This window comes from Paramormyrops kingsleyae, chromosome 15 (assembly GCF_048594095.1).
Source record: "Paramormyrops kingsleyae isolate MSU_618 chromosome 15, PKINGS_0.4, whole genome shotgun sequence".
NCBI classification, from domain to species: Eukaryota; Metazoa; Chordata; class Actinopteri; order Osteoglossiformes; family Mormyridae; genus Paramormyrops; species Paramormyrops kingsleyae.
The window spans coordinates 17,782,152-17,808,057 of NC_132811.1; the positions used below are offsets into that span (position 1 = coordinate 17,782,152).

Sequence of the window (25,906 nt, forward strand, 5' to 3'; positions counted from 1 at the left end):
TGGCGATATTTAAAAGGACAGGATGGAGTAAACGTGAGCGTGTTCTATCCAAAGCAGCAGGGCATCATCCCTGTGTGGCTGCTGAGCCACCTACTGTACGTGTGTTTGTGTTTGGGGTTGTGTGGGTTCCGGTCATCTAGGCTGGGACTGAACTGTTCCTTTCCTTTTTGTTTTTAAAATGGTCAAACCATAGTAGCATGTTAATTCAGTTTCAGTTATTTCACATTTGTGATTTTAAAGAGTCACAGACGGGCGGTTTTATAATAGAGGTAAATCTCACTCCACAGAAAACATGCACTGAAATTTACCTACGACCACACACTACACCAAAGTAATGAATTGTAATTCAAATAGATGTGTGAATGTGAATGACGCACCCTACCGATGTGCGTGTTATACTCACTGTGTGTATTGCAGTTGGTCAGTCGTTATCTATGCCAGATTAGCAAATCTTCCTGCTCTAAGGGCCTGTTTGCGATGTCTGGGAGTCTGTTCTTTTGTTTAGTTCCACCGGGTGATTATCCCTTCGTCAGCGAGCTTCTGCCCCACGCAGCACACGACCTGTCCCTGTGTTGATGGGGCTCTCTGGCGGGGGATGGGAGTCGGTGGCGGAGGGGGGGCAGTGGGAGGCGTCTGTGGTCATTGCACCGTGAAAACAGCCATGGAGTTACAGTCTGAGCACTGGGATCCTATTGGATGCGTGTAAGGCCTGTGAGTGCACACCGAGTGTCACGGGTCTGTAAGGCCTGTGAGCCAGGGGCTCCACTGAGCGTGATGCATATGTGGCCAACTGCGTTAATGGTAGCAGAGCCGCTGCTGATGCGGGGGGCTGAATTCCCCCATCCTGTGCCTCGGTGGCTCCGCCGTCACAGCAGACTAGCTGACGTATTGTCCCAGCGGCCAGCGTGAAGGCTTATCATAAGCCTGAAGGACGTGGCTGAGGTGAAAGACGGGGTGATTTGTGCCCATCTGGTGCCGCGTTCACTGCCCTTCCAAAGTCAGGGACATGTTTCCCCCCCCCCAGTCAAGGAGAGCCGGAACTTGTTATTACAGCTGAGCTTTTAGAATGGGGCTTTTGGCCCGGCGACCAAAGGCAGACCACTCACCCGCTGATGGGGGCGAGAGGCAGCTTAGCGATCGTGAGGTCAGCCATTTTCCCGCGCCGACAGTTCATGGCCACTGCCGTTGTCCTGCCTCTAAACTAACCAGAGAAAAGCCTCAGTGAGATGATGACCCTCAAGTCACAGCTGGCTGGGTCTTCATCTCAGGCTGCAGTTTCCATCTCGCTGGGAGGTGAGTAAGCTGTACGTGATGGATCTGAAATGGCCTCGACCCCCTTCCAGCTCTCTCTCTCAAATGGTGAGAATCTCATTATGCTCCGTAAATGAGACCACTTCTCCTAACGACCCTGGTAATGATATGGACTTTTCCCCCTTAATATCCTGCAAGAAATGAAGTTTAAATGAGGATGGAAGGAGCTGGATCTTTTTATTTAGATCTAGTTAGAAATGAATCTGTGAGAGGCACCCTGAACTACTGCTCCCTCTGGTGGCTGCAGTGCACTGTGCCTATCTCTGCCCATTTCAAAATGGGGCACTGGGTCTGAGGGGTCTTGCTGGGCAGCAGCCTAAATTTCTGTTCATCATGAGTGTGTTTACACAGGGGTATGACAATCGCTGTCAATACAGCTTGTTTAATCCTCAACATAAAATGTGCAGAAATGATGGAGTCGTGTGTCTGCTTCGGTCAAAGGTGTGTTGCGTAGCTGGAGAAATTCCCTAACTGACTTCCTGTCAGTGCTCCTCGCTTTAAGAATGGGAGGCCGCTTCCTGCCTGGTGGCCTAGCAGACCTCAGCTGCAGGTTACCTGAGTGGGTGCAGTGAATTCAGATGAGCATCGTCGGAGAAGGGCCTGGAATGTTCCGTGAGCATCACCTTAATCTGTGGTTCCTGTTCAATTCAAAATGATGGCTGACCATATTGTTGAACACGAGCGGGTCATTATTATGAATTTATTATCAATTTTTAATTTTTAATTATGAAATAGTCAAGTTTCACTTTAATTAACTGGCATAATCTGAACTACCACCATTACCGTGATGCATTTCTCAATCATGAATGGTCTACATTCGCTCGCACATACTTGGGTTAAACAGATTTCTTTCTATTTATAGGAATGTAATTTTCTCAAAATATGCAGGAATCTTTTTATCAACAGTCGATTTTTGGGGCAGTTTTGCACTAGTTTTGCGGTACATCCAGTGCTTTTAACGCTTCCTGGAAAGAGATTTGAACAAATTATCATTAGTTTTTAAAGAACTAATTTATGGATGTTATGCTTGTTCATTTTCATGTAATTATGCATGATGTGTGCGACACCTGATGGGAGGCTACAGCAGATGAATCTGATGAGCTGGCTGATTAAGGTTGCATGTCACGTTATTGGAGTGCTGCCCCCTCCTGTGCAGCAGGGGTTATGACATTTTAATGCATACTTGTCTAAGAAGCTGTAGACTTGTTTAATTTTTATTCATCTACAGCAGCCCCCTGGCAGCTTAATGTATTAATTTATTCCGCCGTTCCCAGTTTGTCTCACCTCTGTGGCTGGTTTGACTGATCTCCGGTTTGTATAATCTCTGCTTACTCAGTAAAGAGTTGCAGGGAGCCCTGGATGGCAGTTTGGCCCATAGCTGTGATGTGCGCTGTTGTCTTAATGGCCCTTCAACATCTTCGCTCTCATTTACGGGCCTGTCTGACAGCATTTGCCGCTTCCTGCGTCCCAGCCAAGCTGCGAGTAGCGGTGCTGAGTGAGCAAGAGGCCACGCCTTACTTTCTGACAGCCCATCAGAGGCTCATGAATATTCAGTCAGCCTGTCGGAGCCATGGGGAAAATGCGGCATCAGCTTCGGCCTGTAGCCCCGCCTCCATCTGCCGCTCTAGTTTTTGCATGCCTCCTTACGGCTGATGTTAATGCCGGCTCTTTTTTTTGTCTGAGAAGGCTAAAACAGAATGGCCTTAAGATCGATGCGTGTCATCTACGGCACCGTGACGCGTCCCGACTTTGTCACATTAAACGCGTGATTATGTATGGCACAGAAGAATGGAGGGGATGGTGGGCTTTTAGCACTTCAGCGGTGTCATGTTAGGGAATGATGTCAGAAGAGCAAACACAAAGGGACGGGCATGTCCGCGGAGCGGTCCGAGGCTCCCCACGACCGCCACTCAAGTCACATCCTGCTCCTTGCCTGCCCACATTGTAACACGTTTCCCTAGTCAACAGAAATGCACCCATTGCCAATGCGGGATGCCTGTTTCCCTGGCAACACTCTCCCTCTGTCCTCATGTGTTTTTCCAGTGGATTTTTCTGTAAGTCTCACAATAAGATTGACTTAGGCCAGGCGCAGTATTTTGTTTATATACACCAATCGATGACTTTGAAGGTGGCGTTACAGGCCACAGATTGTGAATCTCAGGTAATTTTGGGGAAACCAAAAGAAATTGTCCAAAAGGCATCTCAGTGGCTCCTCTGGAATTCATAGGTACCTCAGATCCTGCAAACCTTGGTGGAAGCAGGAGGATTTTAACAACTAGGGTGGGTTTTTGCAAGTGCACCTCTCAGTCATTTCCTTCTCCGGCCTCATGTTAATATGGAGGTTTATTTCTTTGACGTGAATGAGGGGGGGATTATTTTTGTAATCCTCTTCGCTTCTATCTCCTCTTTCTCCATCTTGCAGGGACCAGTCCCCTGGATAGTCCAAGAAACTTTTCTCCGAACACTGCAGCCCATTTCTCCTTTGTGCCGGCACGCAGGTGAGAGAAGCCAGCCAATCGCGGGCTTGTGGTCACATGACACAGACCTGCCCAGAACAACCTAACTCGTGCACCCACATCTCGCAAGCAGTAGAGGGCAGCCTTCTGATCCTTTTTACCTTCCCATGAAACATGTTGGGGCTGCAGTATTTGTTTGAAATGTAATTAACTGTAATCCAAGTTAATGATCAGCAGAGGATTATAAAACAAAATCCTTTTATCTTTCACTGGAGGTGCTTTGCCAACTAACTGCATTTGATGGAGGGTGAATTTGTAATTAAAAGGAAGAAAGATTAAAAGGATTTCCGAATTTTAGAAATTCACATAGATTAAAATGATTTTGGTGTTTCGTGCGTTTTTACAATGAGATACGGCTTGTCCTGGCTTACCGGAATACAAGTAGCAATGACACACAATATGCAATGTGTTTGAGGTTTTGGCGCCATCTCATGGCCGTTGGTATATCTGCAGGTCATCGAGCTGGTCTGAGTGTGTGGCTTGCCTGTCTGTGTGCCTCTGTGTTGCTGGTCACTAAATGTCTGCTGTGCTAACACTCTCCTTTTTTCCACACAGTCATGGGCACAGGGCTGACAGGTAAATTCTACCTCGTCACATCCTCACCTCCTACCTCCCCACCCCCCCAAATCTGCATGACTGGCTTCATTAACATGCGCCCCCCCTCCCCCATCACAACTGACCGAATTCATGTCAGTGTGGTCATGAGATGAGCTGAGTCCTCACCTTAGAGACGAGTCTTCTGATTGATCGCCATGCAGTTTACACCCTTGACCCCGAGGGTGTGAAACTGCCATCCCGCACGGTTTCCTTCACAGGCACATAGTTGAGTCAATGGAGCATTGTCATAGAGAGCAGTGAACAGAACATTTAATCAGTAATGAGCTGTAAGGGTCAGATGGCGTTCTTCACGTTCCTGTCTTTACAGTAATAGCAATAGCACAAAGTGCCAGTGGACGTATTGGACGACACTTGCGTCTCAGTGAGAGCCGTGCCAGGGCACGTGGCTTCCTGCTCCTCATTCCATGTGTGTCTCAAGTGCTCTGACATTTCCACTGAGCTGCTTCAGATGCGATTTTGACGCCGCTTGTGAAGATTCTACATTGCTGAAGCTCTCTAGAGTAACTGAATTGATTATGCTGAAATAGACTGCATTTTAAGAAGGTCAGCCCTCTAATCCTCAGCCCTGCTAATCCAAATTTTAAATTTTGCAGTTTTTTTAACGGTTCTCCTTGAATCCAGGCTAACTTATGAAGCCAGCTGACTGTATCGATTTAAAAGCACTTCATTCTGTTAAAGCTGTTCTTATGTTGTTGCCTGTCTTGTTGGATGTCTGTTGCCATGGATATATGCTTTCAGCCGTGCTGTGTTGTCATTTCTGTGTGTTTCCTCTGGCGGCCAAACCCATATGACAGGCCTCAACACGGAAACGTCAGGGCTGGTCAAACGAATTAGCAGGATTGAAGAAAGGCTTTTTTTTTTTTTTTTTTTTTTTTACTTCACTTCATTCACTTGTGTACCCTGAGTATAGCGGAAGCCGAGGGTGATTGTGCCTTTAATAAAAGGAGAGATCTTTTCTTGTTGTGGTAAAGTCCGGAATCCTTCACTAGCTAGCCAAACAGCTTCCTTGGGGTCTTCCACATCCTCCGTACACCATTCCAACCGCGTGCCGTTTTGAACTTGAGGCCCTCTCCCCTCCTGCTTCTCTCTCAGGACCGACGGTCGAAGGTGGTCTCTGGCCTCGCTGCCGTCCTCTGGCTATGGCACCAACACGCCGAGCTCAACAGTCTCGGTGAGTTGACCCTCGATCCCCCCCCCCCCCACCCACCCCACCCCCTCCCTCCTTCTCTGTCTGTGTCTCATGGCCAGCTATGTGCTTCTTCCCTTCTCCCTTCAGTCATTTCCGCCTGTACAAAAATGTTTCGAAGCCAGAGATCAGCATCCTGCACCAGACTCTAATAAGACTGAAAACTTCCAGCTGTAGTTTTGGGATTATTTTTGTGGAGCAGGAAATTTTAACCAATGTATGGTTGTAAATAAAGAAATGTCATGGTGGAAATTGACTGCAGGGTTTTTAGGCACCTCTGTCCTGTATCTCCATCTGCTTGTTGAGTCCACGGTGTTGCTGTGTTTCAGTCTCCATAGACTTAGTGGCATGGTAGTGTGTAGGGGGGCTGAGTGCTCCACCTGCTCCCCGTGTAATCCCTCCCTCCCTCTCTGCCTCTCACAGTCGTCCTGTTCATCCCAGGAGAGGCTGCACCAGCTGCCCTTCCAGCCCACGGCCGACGAGCTGCACTTCCTCACCAAGCACTTCAGCTCTGAGAGCGTTACGGACGAAGAGGGCCGCCGCTCGCCCGCCCTGAGGCCACGCTCCCGGAGCCTCAGGTCAGAGCCTGCCAATTGCTACCGAGACTCTACCCCCATCACTGCACTGCACAACAGACTGTACACCTATAGGTCTGACCAGGCTCCTGCTATGTGTCAGTCATCAGGCCACACCCTTCGCTCTGACGTCGTGGCTCCATCCCTCATCCATAAAGGCAACAAGCCTCTGTCATCATATGCCAAGCATGATGGCCACAGGTGACCCTCGACCTTTTAAACCTGCCCTTTCCTTGCCGAATGGCCTCAGCCATCAGAGGTTACCTTTTTACTTTTGGGTCAGTTGATGCCTTTGAATGACGTCTGTAGAACCAAAAAAAAAGACTGCTTCTTTAGCTTGTCAGTCATTGTGCCATCAGAGAGCACTCATCAAACCATGACCCTTGATTCCTTTAAACTTTTGCCTGACAGTCAAAACTCCAAAAGAAGTCTTTGCCTGAACAAATGTCCTCTCTGCCTCTTCAAGGTGGAGAGCTTTTCATTTGCCTTGATTATGTCTGGTGCAAAAAGCAATGAATATGTTGTATTGTTATTGGTACGTGTCCTTTCTTGAACTAAATAGAAATAAGTTTGAGTGGTTGACCGTAAATGGTTTTCACCATGGCTGTCTGGATGAGGCCGGTGCCAGTCCAACCTAAGTAGCCTTGGGTCTGAGAATGAGAATGAGAACTATTAAGTGGGTGAAGTAGGAGAACATTACCATATTTACCGAGAGCGGCACATTAGTCAACATCACAAAGTGGAATTATTCATGTTCTCCTGTGAGAGGGGAGCAGATGGGGACAGGAGAGGGAGCCCAAACACTAATTAGAATTATGAAAATGAAGGTTGGAGAGGGTGATTTCTGTGCCCTCGTATCACTTGTCATGGACGCGGCTGGGAGTCGCGCTCTTTTGGTCGTCCGCTCTTTGCCGGCACGCCGTTCTAGCGAGCGACTAGGATGCAGTCACGACCTCCTGCAGTGACTGTTCATTAACAGCCTTTAAAGGTCTCGCTGTTGAGAGACATACCCCCCGACCCCCCCCCCTCCCCATGGTGCGATGTGTGTCAGTGTTTTCTGTACTGCTTCGCTTCTTTCTGTATAGCCCCATCTGTGGGTTGTGGGAGTTAAATTTCTTCCCTACAGTCTGTGTGGGCTTCCACCTGGGCTGAAGGCTTTTCCTGTTCGCAGTCTGGGAGAGACACAGATTGCCGTCTTTGTCGATAATGAGTTCCTCTGTCAGGCCTCACTGTGCCCACCCTCCCCCCCCCCCCAACCAGCTGCTTTGGGGTCTGCTCCCAAAGTTAATTGTCCATTCTGCTGCTCCTAGGAAAGGCCTGGGATGAGACCTCCATGCCAGCTAGCTTCCTTGTTGTGGTCAATTAGGCCTGTAATTTCCCCAGGTGTCCACCTTCTACGGTGGAGGTTCGAATGGCACGTGAAAGATCGCCCTGGTATTCGCTGGGCAGCCAGCCAAAGTGGCATCTCCTAGATTCACTTGTTTTTATTCTCTTAGCTAGTTATTGTGGTGTTTGTTTGTTGTTGGCTTCTGTGTTGCACACGTGCTCACTCCCCTAGTGAGCGATCACAGGCAGAATATTTACTCAGACTAAGCTTTTCCTTTGCTGATCCCACCTGCACTGTGAACAGGATTGGGAGATTTTATTTAAATAAACTGGGGTTCTGGTCGAGAAATATGTTTGTGAATGTTGTGACAGATTTTCTAGCTGTTGTTCAGGTACTTGCAGTATATTTCATTTTTAATATTTTATTATGAATGTATGCATGTGTAAAATTATTTATGTATATAATGAATAAAACCACTCTTTGTAGCACGTCCAGACACAAAAAAATAAACCCTAACATAACATTCCTTTGCATCCCTGTTAGCATCACTGTTTGTGCACAAGCAGTTAGTTTGGTAATTGAATTGAGAACAGAACGCCTCCTGTTTTTTCTGCACCCAGCCTCCTGTCATTCTGCATTAAGATCACTTTAGCCTTGGATGACGAGCCGTGGTCCGTCTCCATGGATACGCATGGGACCAGCAAAGTTGACATAGTCTTTCCTCAATCAATTAAGCGGGTAATTGCTTTGGCGGGCTGTTTGCGATGACCTAATGCATTACCTCATGTGGCGGTCGTGTGCGGTGTGAGTCACGCAGCAAATGCGGTTCATCATTCTCCCCAGATCACGGAAAGGCCCGTCCTGCGGTTTTATAGCCGCGCGCTATTGTTCTTTGTTCTGGCTGCTCGATGTGAGAAATGGCTCAGGCTTGTTCACACCTTACATTCATACTCTGATGCATAGTTGTGTAAAGCAGGAGCTGAAGTCTCACCTCGCCAAGACAGACCTGTTCTCCTAGCCTCCTGAGTCCCCAGCCACCAGCTGCTCTCCAAAGGTCTTAGTCTGACTAGGAGAAAGTCCCCAGCTTCCAGGTCCCTTGTGGTTGCGTGTAACTGAACAGTGAATGATCTTCCTTAGGTCACGGGTTTCATATGCTCTTATCTGGTGGAAACCTGCCCTCACAGTAGAGGAGCTCTGGGGTTGCAGGTCATCTCTGAGCTGTGGTCCGGTCTGTCGCCTGGCAGCTGGCAGACATGCGGTGGTTCTCTCGGTGCTCACTGACCTGTCTGTGCCCTGTTACAGTCCTGGCCGGTCGCCCATCTCCTTTGACCATGAGATCGTCATGATGAACCATGTGTACAAGGAGCGGTTCCCCAAGGTGAGCCCAGCCATGGTACTGCTCTCTCGTATCATTAAAGAACCACACAGCTTCTTACAGCACACTTTAAAAGAGCAAGGTCCAGGGTGGTGGATTTATAGGAGTGTTGCATCCAGTGCAGTGAAGTTTGCAAAGCGTACTTCACAACCAGTAGGCTTCATAGAGCTGGCCATCGTTGATCCAACACTGTCTGCCTCTGCTCCACAGGCCACCGCTCAGATGGAGGAGCGCCTGGCGGATTTCCTATCATCTTCCGCCCCGGGAAAGGTGGAGCCCCTGGCCGATGGCGTGTTGAGCTTCATTCACCACCAGGTGATAGAGCTGACGCGAGACTGCCTGGACAAGTCCCGCGAGGGCCTCATCACCTCCCGCTACTTCTACGAGCTGCAGGAGAACCTGGAGAAGCTGCTGCAGGATGTGAGTGTGAAAGTTTGCTTATTTTTTTTTTGTTTTACTTTTTGTTTACTTTTCTTCATTTGTTTGTGTTTTATTTTGGTATGTTAAGCTATGCTATAGGTTCTGACGTCCCAGTCATATTTATATTTAATGATTTAACCTGTAAAATTCACTTGTGTTTAAAGCCTTTGGAATTAAATGACACTTGATGTGTTTTGTATTATTTGATTGCTGATGAGAAGGGGCTTTTCGTGCCCCGGTTGGTGCAGTAGGGGTGGAGGGAGGGAATTGTGCTGCTGGATGTTAGCCTCCCATCTCTGGGAAGCGACACCTTTTGCTCCATGACACCCAGCTTGCTGATCAGATCATCCAGCTTCAGGTCCCTGGACCTTGTATCAGCTAAGGTGGGGGGGGGGGGGTTGTCCTGATTTTAATTTCACGCCCCAGTGCCCCGCGCCAGTGACGGATGTTTTTTGTGACGACCTGGAGGGAGTGGTGGGGGCCGTGTTGGGTGGGGGGACGGGGGCGGGGGGAACAGCGCACTCGCTGATTGGCTGATTGGTCGCTCAGATGCTCTCCTAGCATCTGCACCCTCCGTGTGCTCAGAGCCCCAGTTTGGCCGCACAGCACGCCGTCTGGCATGCAGCGAAAGCACGGTGAGGTCGTAAGGCGGCGGTGACATCACCTGTGGCCTGCTAATTGGCCGTCGCGTTTCGGCCGCCGGCGTTATAAAACGCGGTGTGGATCCAGAGGCTGCCTGACGTGGCCCGCTGGAAGATGTCCCGCCTCTCCTGGCAGAGGAAGGTGGAGGAAGAGGAGGTTTTGCGGTTGGCGCTGGACAGTTGCAGGTGCCGCGCTGTGGCAGTGGATGCTCAAGCAGTTGAGTTGTTTTCTTTTATTACCACGGTAACCAGCCCAGGTGTTCACGGGTCCTCGTGGTTCTTTGGACATGATCAGGTAACATCGTTCTGGGACTGTCAGTTGTGTACGGTAATGGGAAAGGCCAACCTAGAGGTTGCATGTCCTTCAGATTCTCGTTTGATTGTTTAAAGTTTTTTCTGTCTATTCTGACTTTAAAGACCTGGGTCCTGTTTCACGAATCAGGATTTCTTGCTTAGCTCGATAACTTGTTGGTTTTTAGGTACCCCAGTTTAAATGGACTTAATCTTAGTTCACTTTCATTAAGCCCGGACTACCTTAAATTTGACAAGTCTGGCTAAGCAAAAAATCCCGCTTTGTGAAACAAGCCCCAGGTGACCAACAAGATTTTAATTTTTTTATTTGCATTTTTTTATGGTCCATTGTTAACATGCTGATGTTCTCCAAGTTCAAGTGGGTCTCTTGTCCATTGTCTGCTGACCCATTGCTCATTTTAGCAGCCTCAGCTGACCCTGTATCAATGACCGTCTCCTTTATCTGACGTGTCCATTGCTAAAACATGCTGCTAAGCGTATGAGTGTCACCCTCCTGGGTCCCTCTTATCTCTTCTACGTAACCCTGCCAACGCCACCCCAAAGTTCTAGCACGTTCCTGCCGCAGAATACCGACTCAGCAGGTGCGACGGGTGGAAACCACTCAATTATCCACGGACGGGAGTGTCCCGCAGCCGGCTATTACTCACAGAGGAGCGGGGTCTCCCTGCTTTGGCTTCTCTGTGGGTCTCATTACCCCTATCAATTATTCAAGGGCTGGTTTAGGACCCCAAGGCGTTGCCGTCACTCACCGATGTTTCTATTAACACGTCTGGCTTCTGCAGGCATCATTTGTCCACTGGTGGAGCTGATGCGTTTTTCACACGGCCGTGTGTTTACACAGCTCTTTATTTGGCTTACATCCCTGGTGATGCTGTAGTCACAGCAACAAGGCTTCTTGTTGGATCAACATAAGCTAGGCATCTTCTAAAGATTTATCAACACCATGGAACCTCAACATGTATTAAAACAACTATGTGATGTATAGTCCTTGGCTGTCCTGTGCTCCTGTTGGACGCTAAGGCACCGTGCCACGTAGCGATGACTGCTTAACGCTGAAACCCCCTCCGAACAGGCTCACGAGCGATCAGAAAGTGCGGAAGTGACCTTCGTCACCCAGCTGGTGAAGAATTTGATGATCATCATCGCCCGGCCTGCACGCCTACTGGAGTGTTTGGTGAGGGCTGATCCGTCGGAGGTGGGGGGGGGGGGTATTGTTTCCATGTCTGGTGGTAAATATCCATTTCTTTCTTTCATCCAAATTCCTCTTTCCTGCATTAAGCAAGGGTATCATTCATTATTGTTATTTATTAATTATGTCTTCATAGAACATTTTGCTTACAGTAATACTGTGATTTTTTTTTTTCCAGTCAGTAGGATACGACTTTGCATCCTTAATAATATAACATAATATTATAATAATATTTCAGGGTGTTCAATGTATGAAGAGCTGTAACTGTATTACGGCTGAACTATAGCATCTGTTTTCCTGAGACATGGCCCTTCAGCATCCCTTCTGTCTTTGCCAAACCTGTATCTCTCCGCTCTTGTCTTGTGGTCTTCAGGGGATTCTGGGTCCTGCGTTTGTAGTTTCATTTACCCATAAACCTCGTCCCTAGAGTGCTATGACCCCCGCCCCCCCCCCCATAACAACAGGGCAGAAGCGGCACATGCAGAGGAATGAGGCTGGCTGCTTGCCTCTGTCTGGGCTGCATTAAAAAGGCGTCATCTTGCCGTGATCTGAGCCCAAGGCTGATGAATTACCACGTCTGGCCCTGATATGGGGCCTTAATACTAGCTTTTGCTGCATCCTAGCTGCTTCGCCGTTAGGTGCTACCACATCTCTGTTAAATATATACCCTCTCGCTATCCTTCAGGAGTTTGACCCAGAGGAGTTTTACCACCTGCTGGAAGCTGCTGAAGGCCATGCCAAAGAGGGCCAGGGCATCAAGTCAGACATCCCCCGCTACATCATCAGCCAGCTGGGCCTCACCAGGGATCCCCTGGAGGGTGAGAGTCTGCCATTGCACTGCTGAGGCACTCTATGCTTTGCTGGCCTTGCATCTCACTGCCGTTTATGGTTCATTAGGGGCTTATTTTGAGCGACTAAGTCGTAATAAGTTATCTTAGATCGATCTTCCGCATCTGCGTTGAGTATATTTGAAAATGCTCTGCTTCCTGTATTGGGATTATTTTTAGGTACAAATCTTCCAGATTCATATACATTTACTAATTAAAATGATCACAGTGTAGTTGGCGCACTGGAAATCACAACACCTTAAACCATCAGGGATGCACAAAAGCCTGGCAGATGTTCAAGGCTAAACTGCATTATTCAGGAGGTATTTTACATCTCAGGCTCTAAAACTAAACACAGATGAATAACTGCTTGTCAGTCATCTTCTCCACTGAGATACCGTAAATACCATTGCCATCGATCCTTTCCACCCAGCCTCTCCTTTTTTCCCTTAATTCCTGCAGAAATGGCCCAGCTGAGCAGCTATGACAGTGGCAACCCAGACACTCCTGAGACGGACGACTCCACGGAGGTGAGTCACGTGCGCTTAGGCCGTGTATCTCTGGCTGGTGGTCTTGGTTCTCATTTGCCTTTCCTCTACCCCGGCTGCCTCCCAGAATCGTGGTGCGGTGGTACAGCCGCAGTCCAAGATGAAGACCCCATGTGAAGAAGACTTTGAGAACATTAAGCTCATCAGCAACGGGGCATATGGGTAAAGGATCCTTTTTACTGATAAAGTGGACTGTTATTTCCTTGTTATAGCAGTCTGTGGATGCCAAGGCCTCTAGCGCTGAGCTACCCTTCAGTTTTCTCTTCCCTTGTCGCTCTTCAGGGCTGTCTTCTTGGTGCGGCACAAAGAGACACGCCAACGCTTTGCTATGAAGAAGATCAACAAGCAGAACCTGATTCTGAGGAATCAGATCCAGCAGGCCTTCGTGGAGCGGGACATCCTGACCTTCGCTGAGAACCCCTTCGTGGTCAGCATGTTCTGCTCCTTCGAGACACGCCGGCACCTCTGCATGGTGATGGAGTATGTCGAAGGTGTGTCTTGACCCCTTCATGCACTGTTGATCCGGATTCTGGATTACACTGGATTTATGAAAAGAGCCTTTTTGGGTTGTGTAAGGGATACAGATGTGGGCCAAGGGTGACCTCCTTGATCTGGCTGTCCTACAGGGGGAGACTGTGCTACGCTGCTTAAGAACATTGGGGCCCTCCCCGTAGACATGGCCAGGATGTACTTCGCCGAGACGGTCCTAGCGCTGGAGTACCTGCACAACTATGGGATCGTGCACAGAGACCTAAAGCCCGACAAGTGAGCAGCGACAGGGTCCCTCACCGCGCTATCTGCCTGGGTCCTTTCTTTGACGCAGGCCTAGCTCAGCTTCCCATAGGACGTCTGCTGCTTATCCAAAAACCCTGTGATTGGTTTAACGGTTGACTGTGGAAAAATGTCAGAACACCACACACATTGTCAAAAAAAAATATCCTGCAAGTTAGACATATTCCGATCTAAGAAACAGTATGTAAATAAAAAGCTGTTTGCGTATTTTGTCTGGCTGTCTGACTACACTAAAATGAGCAGATTGGGAGAGAGAACCAGTAAGAGTTAAACTCACATTCAGTATATTCTTCTTTAAGCAATCATATGTGTTCAGATTGTTAACCGTTACTGAGCTTTCACAGCTTCCTGAGAAATGGTCTGCATTCCTTAATTATGTGAGGACTTTGTGATCACGGCCTGTCAGGTGAAGCCGCCTTTTGCGATTGGCTGAATAGCTTTTGTAGAATAGTGTCGATAAGCTCTGTCTTCCGGATTGTGCTCCACAGTCTCCTGATTACCTCGCTGGGACACATCAAGCTGACCGATTTTGGGCTGTCCAAGATCGGCCTCATGAGTCTCACCACCAACCTGTACGAGGGGCACATAGAGAAGGACGCTCGTGAGTTTCTGGACAAGCAGGTGAGGCCGCCCTTCCCCAGCCCAGTTCTGGAGTATCCTGTGCCGTCAGAGCAGAGTCCTCCCTAACACGTCGTCTGCCCGCAGGTGTGTGGCACCCCCGAGTACATCGCCCCGGAAGTGATCCTCCGACAGGGCTACGGCAAGCCGGTGGATTGGTGGGCCATGGGTGTGATCCTCTATGAGTTCCTGGTGGGCTGCGCTCCCTTCTTCGGGGACACGCCCGAGGAGCTCTTCGGACAGGTCATCAGCGGTCAGTACCGAGCAAAGGGAACCTTCAGGATCGTCAGTGACTGGCATGGCTCATACGAGCTCTGCATAAACGTAGATGTACCTGTCCCCTAGATGAGATCATCTGGCCAGAGGAGGAAGAGGCCTTGCCATCAGATGCCCAGGACCTCATCTCCAAGCTGCTGCATCAGAATCCCTTGGAGCGTCTGGGGACAGGTAGAGTGGGGCTCCGGGGTCCTTCATCTCCACACACCCCCCCCTCCCCTGGTGACCTTTCTTTGTAAATGTCTCCTCCATCTGTGCTCTCGGCAGGTGGAGCCTTCGAGGTGAAGCAGCACCGCTTCTTCTCGGACCTGGACTGGAACAGCCTTCTGAGGCAGAAGGCTGAGTTCATCCCCCAGTTGGAATCGGAGGACGATACCAGCTACTTTGACAGTGAGCCACCGTGGCGTTTAACCCAGGGGGAGGGGGCTGTGTGGTTAATGACCTGCAGCTTATGTACGTGCGAAAGGTGAAAACTTAACATTCACCATGCTAAACGGACCCTGAGCCAATAACCCGTAGGTGGTATTCACGTCTGCATGGCAGGTCGATTCAGAGCCTTTTTCTCTGTCTCCTGCAGCCCGGTCCGACCGGTATCACCATGTGGACTCCGAGGAGGAGGACGACACCAATGACGACGAGCACCTGGAGATCCGCCAGTTCTCCTCTTGTTCTCCTCGCTTTAGCAAGGTGAGCTTTACCGTTCTCTGGCCTGACTCGACCCTCCACTAGCCTCAGCAAACAGCAGCGACCAAACTCTTGTGTGTTTAAAGCAGCTGGAGACCAGGGTGCTGAACATGGCCTGACCTGCTCAGCCCAGTGCCATTCTGGCCCTGGTTCCTGTTCTGCTTTTAGGTGTCCCCTCATCCCCAGGGCTGAACTGTACCCCTCTTCTGCTGTCCTTCAGGTGTACAGCAGCATGGAGCGCCTCTCGCTCCACGAGGAGAAGAGGACTCCTCCCCCCACCAAACGCAGCCTGAGCGAGGAGGGCGGGGACCGATTCGACAGCCTGGGTGGCCTCAAGTCACGTGACCGCAGCTGGATGGTCGGATCCCCAGAAATGTGAGCGTGACGTTCATCCGTCAGATTGGGTCTGCCGCTCGTGCTGTGGAGTTTGGCTGTAACTCTGCCTGCCTGACAGACAGATTGGGGGAGGGGCATTTGCAGCCAGACACAAAATAATGGGCTGATTCATGGTGATTATGATCTCTTCTGTAATTCTGCTGTAAACAGCAGTAGGTGTATTTTATTCGTGAGTAGACTCTGGTAGATTAAGTTGTGACTGGACTGTTTGGTCTGAACAGTAACACCATGTTGTCTAGTCATGTGCTGTAAGTCAGTGAGCAGTTTTTATACGCAAAACCCCATAATCTGCAACTATTGTATGAAATATAAAGCTGTGATTGATGCACTAAAATAAGACTCCAGTCTAAGCCCAGAGTCCAGTGTTCTGTTATACCAAAGTACTGCTTACTCACAGTTAGAGCTGGGTGGTCTGACCAAAAATTTATACCACTTGTATACAAGTTAGATCGGTTTCATGGTATACAACGGTAGTGGTTTTTTTGTAGTGGTGCTTTGTGAAGTGTGGCGAATGAGGCGAAAACCCCACTGTTGGTATCAATAATGGTGAAAATGAGTATCTAATCAGGTAATTTTTAATATCGATTACTATCTGAGAATCGATTTTTTTTTGACAACCCCAGTGTCTCATTATTTTCATCTCCAGCGTCAGCTATATCTTTCGTTTCTGATCTTTCGCGGTACATTTTTAGCGGTGCAGCAGTGAAGAAGGTCCCCTCCTAAACAGTTTCCAGCTGCTCCACTTTCCGAACGTTGTGTAGGCTATTTAAACCGGTATCGCGCTATGTGGAAAATTCATGTCATAACACATAAAAAAACAACGTATTCCGCCCAACACTATTCACAGTATGTGCGCACATGTGTTGCAGCCTGCGGAAGCGGCTGTCTGTGTCGGAGTCCTCGCATACGGAGAGTGACTCCAGCCCTCCTCTGACGGTGCGCCGGCGCTGCTGTTCGGCCATCATTGAGATGCCCCGCTTCGCGATCTCCACCGAGGACGAGACTGCCGGTGCCCGCAGGAGCCCCTCGCTGCTGCCGCAGACCCCGGCCCGCGGGCCACGGGGCGAGGAGCTGCCCCTGTCCATCCCGGAGCTGCCCCTGGAGAGGGAGCTGAAGCTGGATGAGTCTCCCACCACCCCGGGCTCCACCGGCAGCCAGCTGAGCAGGGCCACTCTCACCCGTGAGTCCTGCTTCGGTCACCTCGCAAAGCCCGGCTTCCAGTACTGCTCCGTAACTCCAGGGCTTTCAGTGCCCTGCCCACAGTACTTACAACTCCAGCCTTAACCTGCGAGCCTCAGGAATACACCCTCTCCTCATTTATCGACTAGGTCATTAAGTGAAAATCTCGGTAGCTTCTGCTCATGGCTTTACTCCGCCTTTCCTGCTCAGTATCTTTTATCGTTCATTATGTGGACATTTTTAACATTTGCTACATTCCACTTCAAAGATCTTTCACACTGTGCCCTGGGCGTACGAAATTCGGTCATGAACACGCATATTGGTCAGAAAGAATTTATTACCGTCATGTCTGCAAAGAGTCGTTAACTGTGGAAGTTGCTAAACGAGGAATGTAGCAGGAGTTACCATGACCCTAGACTCTGTACGTGGGTACAGTAGAGCCTTGTTGAATCCACCTCCCTCTGTCACAGCGGGCGGCTCAAGCGACGTGTGGGACCGGTCGTCTCCACGTGGCCCCTCCGCCGAGGGGGTGGACAGCTCCACCCCCAGGGCCATCAGCGACCTGGCAGCCCGCCGTGCCCGCCACCGGCTGCTGTCGGGAGAGTCCCTGGAGAAGCACACCTCCCGTCCCCTCAACAAGGTCATCAAGTCGGCCTCGGCCACCACGCTCTCGCTGCTCATCCCCGCAGGTGTGTAGGGGCGGGGAATCGGCCGCTGGCCCATGGACCTCTCTGTGAACGGCGTTTACCCAGATTTAACTGCATTTAAGTGGCTCCTGAGAAAAGCTGAAGCAGCTGGTCCTGCAGCCTCTGCCTGAGCTTCCCTGTCATTACAGATCAGCTGTGGTGTTTTTCTTGAAAACACAGCAGGCTGCTGTAAAGCAGTATTTACCTTGTAGTGGGGCGGGGGGATTGACTCTGGGACTCCACATGCTGTAAATGGTGATGCTAGTTACCACAGTATGGCTGTGGTTTGTCTGAACTGGCCTTGGATACACAACATTTAACGTGACCTGGTTTCCATTTGCCCCACCAACAGAGCACCACGTCGCCTCTCCATTGGCCAGCCCCATGTCGCCACGCTCACTCTCCTCCAACCCCTCATCGAGGGACTCCTCCCCCAGCCGCGACCTCTCTCCTGCCGTGTGCAACACCAAGCCCGCCATCGTCATCCACCGCTCTGGCAAGAAGTACGGCTTCACCCTGCGCGCCATCCGCGTCTACATGGGCGACACAGACATCTACACCGTGCACCACATGGTCTGGGTGAGTGCAAAGAGGGCTCAAGGGCATGCTGCAGCATCTGCTGCAGAACCGGTCTGAGCAGATGTCCCTAGAACAGTGTTTCCCAATCTGGTCCTCGGGGACCCACAGCCGGTCCACATTTTTGCTCTGTCCAAGACTGCTCTAGAAGTGAGGGTCAGTTACCCTGCGTGAAGACAGCCGCTTCTCTGTGAGTCTGTGTAAGTTAAGGTGGCTCTATATTTCAAACTATGTCCGGACAAAACGAAATCGAACACGTCGGTGAGAACAATGTGTTGCGTACATAAAATGCTGCTGCCACCTTGTTCATTCTAAATCACACCACAACCCTAGAGGGCGCAGAATATCTTCCATGTAGCAGACCCACATACAGAGCGCAAATAAGTGTATTGTGCTGATTGCACAAGTCATTTTAATAAAGGAGATGATGGCTCTTAATATGGAAATTGCTCTGTTTATTAACTACTACTTCTTTAATACTCAAGTGGCACAGACTGGGAAGCCAACAATTTAAACTGCACTCAGTTACACGCTAACGACACACATTCCACGGCACACATTACATGGTTCTGCCATTTAACAGAAATACACAAATACACATTAATTTTATCTAGTGTAGTGCAGTGTGAAGCATATCTGTAACTGTATAATTAGTCCTGCTGACCAACCCCATTTTATGTCAGCCAGTTGTGGACAGTGGGTGGGATCAGAACAAATGAAGAAGTTGCCTCGGAGGCCTTGCAGAGTCGGCGCGCGGAAATGGTGATCACTGCGGTGATTCCACATATTACAACGTTGTATTAGCAGAACGACGTTGATCCTCTTAATTTTGTTTGTGGTGTATGACCAGCTTTACCTTGCTAGAAGACAGCTCTACCGTGAGTGTCAGTTACCCTGTGAGATGACAACGACTCCTCTGAGAGTCTGTCGGTTTCCCCTTGAGATGATTTCTTTAGTTGAGGGTGTACTTTGGCGATATGGAACAGGGTCACTGTGGCCCCAACCATCTTCATAGGCTTAATTTGGTGGAAAGCTAGATTTTCAGGCTCAGTACAGACATAGGACTTATTTTTCTGCATTAGCACCACTGTGCCCACCTCTGACCTCTTCTCTACCCATGCTGCCAACTCGTCTCCCTCCTGTTTTAAATCTGACAGCTTTACACTAATTCCTATGCATCATAAGTGGTTATGGTTTGCTAGAGATAATATTTGTGGGAGATTAAATAGTGCCCTGTCAATGCTGGGGAGGCTTTGGTCCCTTTGTCTTCCCCAGCCCAAGCCGGTCATACCCACGGATTTATCCCCATGCGATGCTAATGCTCTTTACGGTACCCTGCGCATAATTTTTTTAAAGATGTTTCGTTGAATGTTACTTTAAATTTTAAAATTAAACATTTCAGATCATAAAAAGTACAATTTTAGACTAAAGACAAAGTAGTTATTTAGTTTCGAGCTGTCTGCACTGGTGAGGGGATCCAATCTCACAGTATCTCCTCCTGCCCTCTTGGGGTGTCAGCATGTGGAGGACGGTGGTCCCGCCCACGAGGCCGGCCTGAGGGAGCGGGATCTCATCACACACGTCAACGGGGAGCCCGTGCACGGCCTGGTGCACACCGAGGTGGTGGAGCTCATCCTTAAGGTACGAGCACAGGCTCACACTCCGTTTTCTGTCCTTGATAACGCTCTGAGCATCCTGGCTCAATCCTCCATCTTCTTTCCCTCGCACTGCCAGAGTGGCAACAAGGTCTCCATCTCTGCCACGCCCTTCGAGAACACCTCCATTAAGGTGGGCCCTGCCCGCAAGGCCAACCGTAAAGCCAAGATGGCACGCCGCAACAAGAAGACTAAGACTAAGGAGAGCCAGGACAGGTGATCCTCCCACTCTTAGGCATTGTGAGCCACAGTGAGCTGCTAGTCCGTCATGTGACCTCGGATGTGTGATATGTTTCAGCACCAAGAAGCGGACGTCGCTGTTCCGCCGTATCACCAAGCAGGCCTCGCTCCTACACACCAGCCGCAGCCTGTCCTCCCTGAACCGCTCACTGTCGTCCGGGGAGAGTGTCCCCGGCTCCCCCACACACAACCTGTCCCCCCGTTCGCCCACGCAGGGCTACCGCTCAACGCCGGACTCTGCACACTCTGGTAGGTCCCCCCCCCCCCCAGAGCACAGGCCCCTTCAGTGTGTCATGCGATGTTACAATGCTACAAAAATTTGCTGTTAGTTTTGTTTAGGTTTGTAAGTAATTTTGTAACTTTTCTGAGTGAGGCAATTCAGTACTGATTGTGTGTGGCATTTTGCTTCCTCTTCCTGTCCAGTAGGGGGCACGTCGTCGCAGAGCAGCTCCCCCAGCTCCAGCGTCCCCAACTCCCCAGCCAGCTCTGGCCATATCCGGCCCAGCTCCCTGCATGGCCTGGGCCCCAAGCTGCAGAGGCAGTACCGCTCGCCCCGCCGCAAATCGGCCGGCAACATCCCGCTGTCACCGCTGGCGCGCACGCCCTCACCGACGCCACAGAGCACCTCCCCCCAGCGCTCGCCCTCCCCCCTGGCTGGCCACACCCTGGGCCCCTCCTTCCCAGTGAAGCTGCACTCCTCACCGCCCCTGGTGCGCCAGATCTCACGGCCCAAGAGCGCCGAGCCGCCACGTTCGCCGCTGCTGAAGCGTGTGCAGTCAGCGGAGAAGCTGGCTGCCTCCCTGTCCTCCTCCTCCTCCTCGCCCTCTCCCTCCTCTGCCGCCGACAAGAAGCTGCCTGCAGCCTCCCGCAAGCACAGTCTGGATGTCTCACACTCTGACTTCAAGAAGGAGATGCTGCAGCGGGACCCCAGCCTGCAGAGCCTGCAGGAATCGGCCAGCGAGACCCTCCTGGGGGGCAGGGCGGCCCCTGCCGAGAAGGGCAGCCTGCAGAAGCCCTCCCCGTCCCGGAAGCCTGGCCGGCAGGAGGTCCCTGATTTGGGGGCTGCCTCTCTGGGCCTAACGCCCGGGAAGAGCAAGCTAAAGGACAAGCTGTCGGCCATTCGGCAGGACCGCGCAGGCCGGCGGGAGTCATTGCAGAAGCAGGATGCCATACACGAGGTGGACTCCTCTGAGGATGAGACGGATGAGGGCTCTGAGGACAGCCAGGACGGCCGCCGGCTGGGCAGCTGGGGGGATGGTCGGCACAGGAGCAAGGAGGAGGTGCCCTTCGTGCCCCCGGCCTCTGTGCTCAGGCCCGCAACTGTGATGGGTGCTCCTTCTGTTAAGGCGGTCCCCGCAGTGGCCCCGAGCTTGTCCGTTCCAATCCCTACTCCAGCTTCTGCAGCCCCCCTTCAGCCGGGGAAACTGCCCCAGACTCGGGCCGAGGGTGTAGCTGCAGAGCAGACCCTGGTCCCGGTCGTCCCAGACAGTGGCCCGGTGGCGGCAGTGGCGCCGGAGGCCGTGTCCACCCCCAAGGTCAGCTCACTTCCCCAGGGGCCCGTGAACAAGCTGCCAGGCCCGTTTCCCACCCCCGGCAGCGCTTTCATCCCTATCACTAAGGAGAGCCCTGAGAAGCCGGCTTCTATCTCAACAGTGCCCCCTCAGGACCGGAGGACCAGCTGCCCTGCTGCTGAAGCCAAGCCAAACGATATTGCCCCAAAGGGGCTTCTGTCGCCCAAGCCTCAGTCCTGTACCCCGGTGGCGGACTCCAGGGACCCCCCTGCACCTGTCACAGGGACGAGTAAGGAGAAGAAGGAAGCGGAGAATCGGCGGCAGGCCTTGCACGTTGCGGCCATTGCTGCCGCCGCCGCTCCACTAGCCGAAAGCGGGGTTGACAAGGTCGTGTCCCAGCTGGCCACCGTGGCTAAAAGCGTTCTGGGGCCGGTCAGGCTCAGTCTCCCCGCTGCCAGGGAGGCCTTCGACAGGGCCCGTGACCTGCGGCCAGCGAATCCTCTTCAGCCCCCCTGCAGGGAGCAGGAAACGGCGCCGTCGGGCACGCCCCCCAGACAGGCCAGCCCTCAGATCTCACGTCGGCCCGGGGTATCCCCTCCCAAGCAGGCTGCCTCCTCTCCGAGTCTCGTGGAGCCCATCGGAGATCGAGGGAGGCTCACGCCTAGCAGGACCTCTGCCCAGACCCCCGAGGGGTCGCAAGAGCGGGCAAGCTCCCTGCCCCAGGACAGCCCAGCGCACCAGCAGCTGAGGCAGGGTCAGGTGGGCAGCGCTCCGCAGAGACCTGCGGCACCGCAGGACAAAACTGGCAGGAAGACGTAGCAGCGACTGCCAACTGATATGGACTAGCAGCAAGGCATGCTGGGATAGCAGTACGATCGACACACTAACCTGAGAAGCACTAGCTGTTAAGATAAAACAAAAACAGGAATAAATGACAAGCTCTATTCTGGATTGTTTTTCGCCGTATGTCTAGCATCTGACACCTGGATTGTTAGCTTTTCCTCCTGTTTGACTGACGTTTGCGTGGAGTCTGTTGCTCTCCGCAGACGGTTTCAGCTAAAACGAACGGCTCGCAGTCGCTGGGATGGACTTTGAAAGCAGATCTTTCCATTTCCATTATCGGTATTCTCCAGCTGAAAGGCAGCAGTCTGCATTCCAATCTGTTCTCGGGTCACTCGCACTAACTGGTCGTGCCTTAGAGGAAAACATTTCATTTTCATCCTTTTTTTTTTCTTTCCAAGAGCAGCTTTATCGGGGGAAGCAAGTATGTATCTCAGCAATAAAATGGCTTTCGTTTAGCAAATTGTGTACACCTATGACATTGATTTAAAAAAAAAAAGAAAAAGCAAGCGGTTTAGCTATTTCATAGCCAGACTCCAACCTGCTGCTTCCCCATTATTACCACTTGGCTTTTACTGATGTTTCGGGCAGCACTGAAGCCAGATTGTAGATTAAGTGCATGTAACTGGGCTGCAGGGTGTTGTGGCTGCTTTCTCTGCATACACTCAGTGCTGTGCTCCTGCTCCTATGCCAGAGGCCTGTCCCACCGCCTGTTAGCCTGCTGAACTTCATATCTGAGTGGAGATTTTTGCCAAATTGTTGGAGTTCTGCCCCAATCTGGGACTTCTGGTTCTGGCACAATCACGCAGGTTCATAGCAGCATGGGTGATGGAACCGAGAGGGACATGAGCTGTCTGATAGCTGGAGAATGGGGGGATAGGGTAAACTGTCAATTAGTCTGCTACTGCTACAGTGGCCATTGGGCGTTTCAAGCCTCTGATTAACCCCATCCTACAAACATGGTTATTGTCACTGTCGATAGTAAGTTTGTACAGCGGACCAGCATGCCGTGTTTTGTGCTTGGGGTTTTTTTTGATTTCCTGAGTGGATCCCTCTTTATAAGTGTGTGTGTGTGTGTGTGTGTGTGCGCGTGCGCGTGTGCGTGTGCGTGTGTGTGTGTGCGCGTGCGCGTGTGCGTGTGCATGTGATAGAAATAGAGAGCGAAGGAGAGAGATGTGTGTTGTTTGGAGAGTGTGTTCATATCAGGACAGCTTCAGCTGTGGACAGCAGTCCTTCACTTACCTGGGGGCTGCAATACATTTGCACATATGCGTTAAGGCCGGTGCACAGATCTGGCACCATTCTGAACCCGACTCCAGGGGCCTGTGACCGAAACCCTTTCAGACTGACCTCAGATCAGCAGTGGGCTCCCTGGGCCTGCAGTTTGCATGGTGTGTTTACAGCGTGTACCCCTTTATGGTCACCTACCATCATCCCTTCCCGAATTGGGGGAGGGGGGCTGATCCCATAGAGCCCTCCTCTTGTTCTGCTGTGAATTCAGCAGTGTATTCCCCCACCATGTCACAGAGGCATGTCCTGACAGGCCTGCGAATGCACCTTCGGTTATTACCATAAGGCAAGATCGCTGCAGGTTAGTCTTGCTCGCTGAGGTGCCCTGGCTGATCTCACGGAAGCATGACGTTTACTGGCAAACACCCAAAGAACTGAGCTGATTAGGGGGCGGCCCTGGGAGACCGGCGTCGTGTGGTATGTGCATTTAGAGGATTTCTGACTTATTAGGAAGGAATCATTTTACAGAAATGACAGTCTTGTGTGCAGAGTATGGAAGTGTGTTTCTGGAGCTTATGTGCATAACGCAGCAGAGCCGTCAATATTCTGCATCAGGAAATCCACAGTGACACATTTCCTCACTACAGTAATACACAGGAGTTATCCAGCTTGCCTGACCAAAGCCTTTCTAAAACAGACCTGCAGTCCCTGTTAAATCCCCAAATAGCCTTTGGAAAAAAAAAAAAGTTTACAGTTGCAGAAGGGGTGGAAAAAATGTGAGTTGTAAATAGTGATCTGTTCTATTTAATCTATTTGTGAGAGTGTTGTGTTTAGGTGACAGTTGTACTGGCCTTAATGTTGTAGGGGCTCCCGCTTACTGGAAGTGCATCTTGGGAGTGACATAGCCACAATGGCCTTCTGGGTCTTGTAGTTCTGTAGCTGAAAGTCTCTGTTCTATTCAAGGACCACTTGTCTTCAATGTGAGAAATATGTGTTACTCGCCATGATACTTGAGGCCGGAGGGAGGGTACGTGTGTGTCTGGGATGCAGCAAGGTCACCTGACCACCTGCGAGGAGTGCAGCAGTCTGCTTTTATCCCTCCTTGCCATTTCTCTCATTCACACAGTTTCTTTAGTCTCTGACACACATTGACTGTGGAAGGAGGTCTCTTAGATGTCTTGTGTGTTTTTTAACGGAGAGAGATAATAAATAACAATTTTAAAATAATTTTATATATGCAGGATCTGTGTAATCCTTAGCAGTGTTAATGTTGTCCTGCGTGTAGAGACCAGTGCCATAGATGGCCCAGCCCCGCTGGGTTGGTGGTTGGAGCACGAGGATGGGGCTCCCTTTTGGGGGAGGGGGGGGGGCAGCGTGCTTTTGTCTGTTAGTGTGGGAAGGGTGTTACCGCAGCTTACGTGGGATGGGGTTCAGGGTATGACAAACTGCTAGAGTAAAACCAGTGCAATATCTTTTTAATTTTGTGTTAATTGCATGTTGTTATTCCTTATAAATAAAGTTTTTATACTAAAAAGATTTGCGCTCTCCTGTCATGATGTGATCCACTGCTGAGGGTCTCGACTGTCATTTTTCAGTTAAAGGTTTTGGGTTGGGGGATGTGTGGGATCCTAGAAAATATGCCAGGCATTGAGTCTACATCCCATAATAATGTGCAGAGTCCTTCCTCACACTGTCCCCAACTTTCGGCACATAGTGTGGTGCAGCGTTCTGTCCCTGATGCCTGACAGGTGGCGAGTCGCTGCACCAGTCCAGGGAGGCTCTGCCCCCCCCCAGATGTGCGCCGTGGTCTCCTCCTGCTGCTGCCTTGCGTGACCCCACACCTGCGACCCAGATGTACTCTTGGTCATAAGGGCCTGTGATGGACTGTCCGTCTAGGTTGAACTTCCTGCAACCCTAACTAGGTAAGTGGTTACTGCTGGCTGGCTATTCTGCCACTTTTAACCAAATAATCTTACTTTATTGAGGGGGCAGAGTTCCAACTAATGACAGGATTCTCCTGCTTATACCATTGGGAAGAGCTTTGTGCCAATGTCCTACCAAAGTGTCCAGTTAGACAGACAGGAAATGTCAGATCTTGAGATAAAGTGAGTGGTTGCCAGTCCTGGGCCTGCGAGACGATTCGCCCCTAATGGGCTCTGGGGGCTGTTTGTTGAGCAGCGCTCTGCTTTTTCCGGACCCAAGCTGTGAAGTGTCTGCCTGTAATGGAAGGCCGTTACTGTAGCTGTTCGCCTGTGATCCCACTGCCCTGCTGTACCCCCTGCAACAGGACCGCCTGCACGCCTGCTGTCCGCCTCGCAGGGTCAGGGTGCAGCCCCGCCTAATTTAAACTCCTCGCTCTGATTCCACAGCACAAAGTA

The 25,906-nt window shown here is 50.8% G+C and overlaps 1 protein-coding gene across 12 annotated transcripts in view; it reads left to right on the top strand.

Annotated features, from left to right (window-relative positions):
• The window catches only part of mast2 (microtubule associated serine/threonine kinase 2), a 106,045-nt gene extending 80,981 nt beyond the window's left edge, over positions 1-25,064 (top strand). For 8 of the 12 annotated variants that reach the window (XM_023794686.2, XM_023794687.2, XM_023794690.2 and 5 more), the window contains 25 exons: positions 3,734-3,809; positions 4,383-4,403; positions 5,538-5,616; positions 6,055-6,209; positions 8,836-8,911; positions 9,119-9,328; positions 11,354-11,455; positions 12,156-12,288; positions 12,760-12,827; positions 12,913-13,007; positions 13,128-13,336; positions 13,472-13,610; positions 14,126-14,258; positions 14,343-14,508; positions 14,601-14,702; positions 14,799-14,921; positions 15,109-15,218; positions 15,436-15,590; positions 16,481-16,791; positions 17,261-17,479; positions 17,829-18,055; positions 19,571-19,693; positions 19,787-19,923; positions 20,006-20,196; positions 20,371-25,064. In XM_023794686.2, coding sequence (XP_023650454.1) covers positions 3,734-3,809; positions 4,383-4,403; positions 5,538-5,616; positions 6,055-6,209; positions 8,836-8,911; positions 9,119-9,328; positions 11,354-11,455; positions 12,156-12,288; positions 12,760-12,827; positions 12,913-13,007; positions 13,128-13,336; positions 13,472-13,610; positions 14,126-14,258; positions 14,343-14,508; positions 14,601-14,702; positions 14,799-14,921; positions 15,109-15,218; positions 15,436-15,590; positions 16,481-16,791; positions 17,261-17,479; positions 17,829-18,055; positions 19,571-19,693; positions 19,787-19,923; positions 20,006-20,196; positions 20,371-22,277 — 5,267 coding nt within the window. In that variant the 3' untranslated portion in view covers positions 22,278-25,064. The remainder of the gene's footprint in view (positions 1-3,733; positions 3,810-4,382; positions 4,404-5,537; positions 5,617-6,054; positions 6,210-8,835; positions 8,912-9,118; positions 9,329-11,353; positions 11,456-12,155; positions 12,289-12,759; positions 12,828-12,912; positions 13,008-13,127; positions 13,337-13,471; positions 13,611-14,125; positions 14,259-14,342; positions 14,509-14,600; positions 14,703-14,798; positions 14,922-15,108; positions 15,219-15,435; positions 15,591-16,480; positions 16,792-17,260; positions 17,480-17,828; positions 18,056-19,570; positions 19,694-19,786; positions 19,924-20,005; positions 20,197-20,370) is intronic. The other 4 variants (XM_023794689.2, XM_023794697.2, XM_023794688.2 and 1 more) reach the window with 3 other exon arrangements.
• Positions 25,065-25,906: the final 842 nt, after the last annotated feature.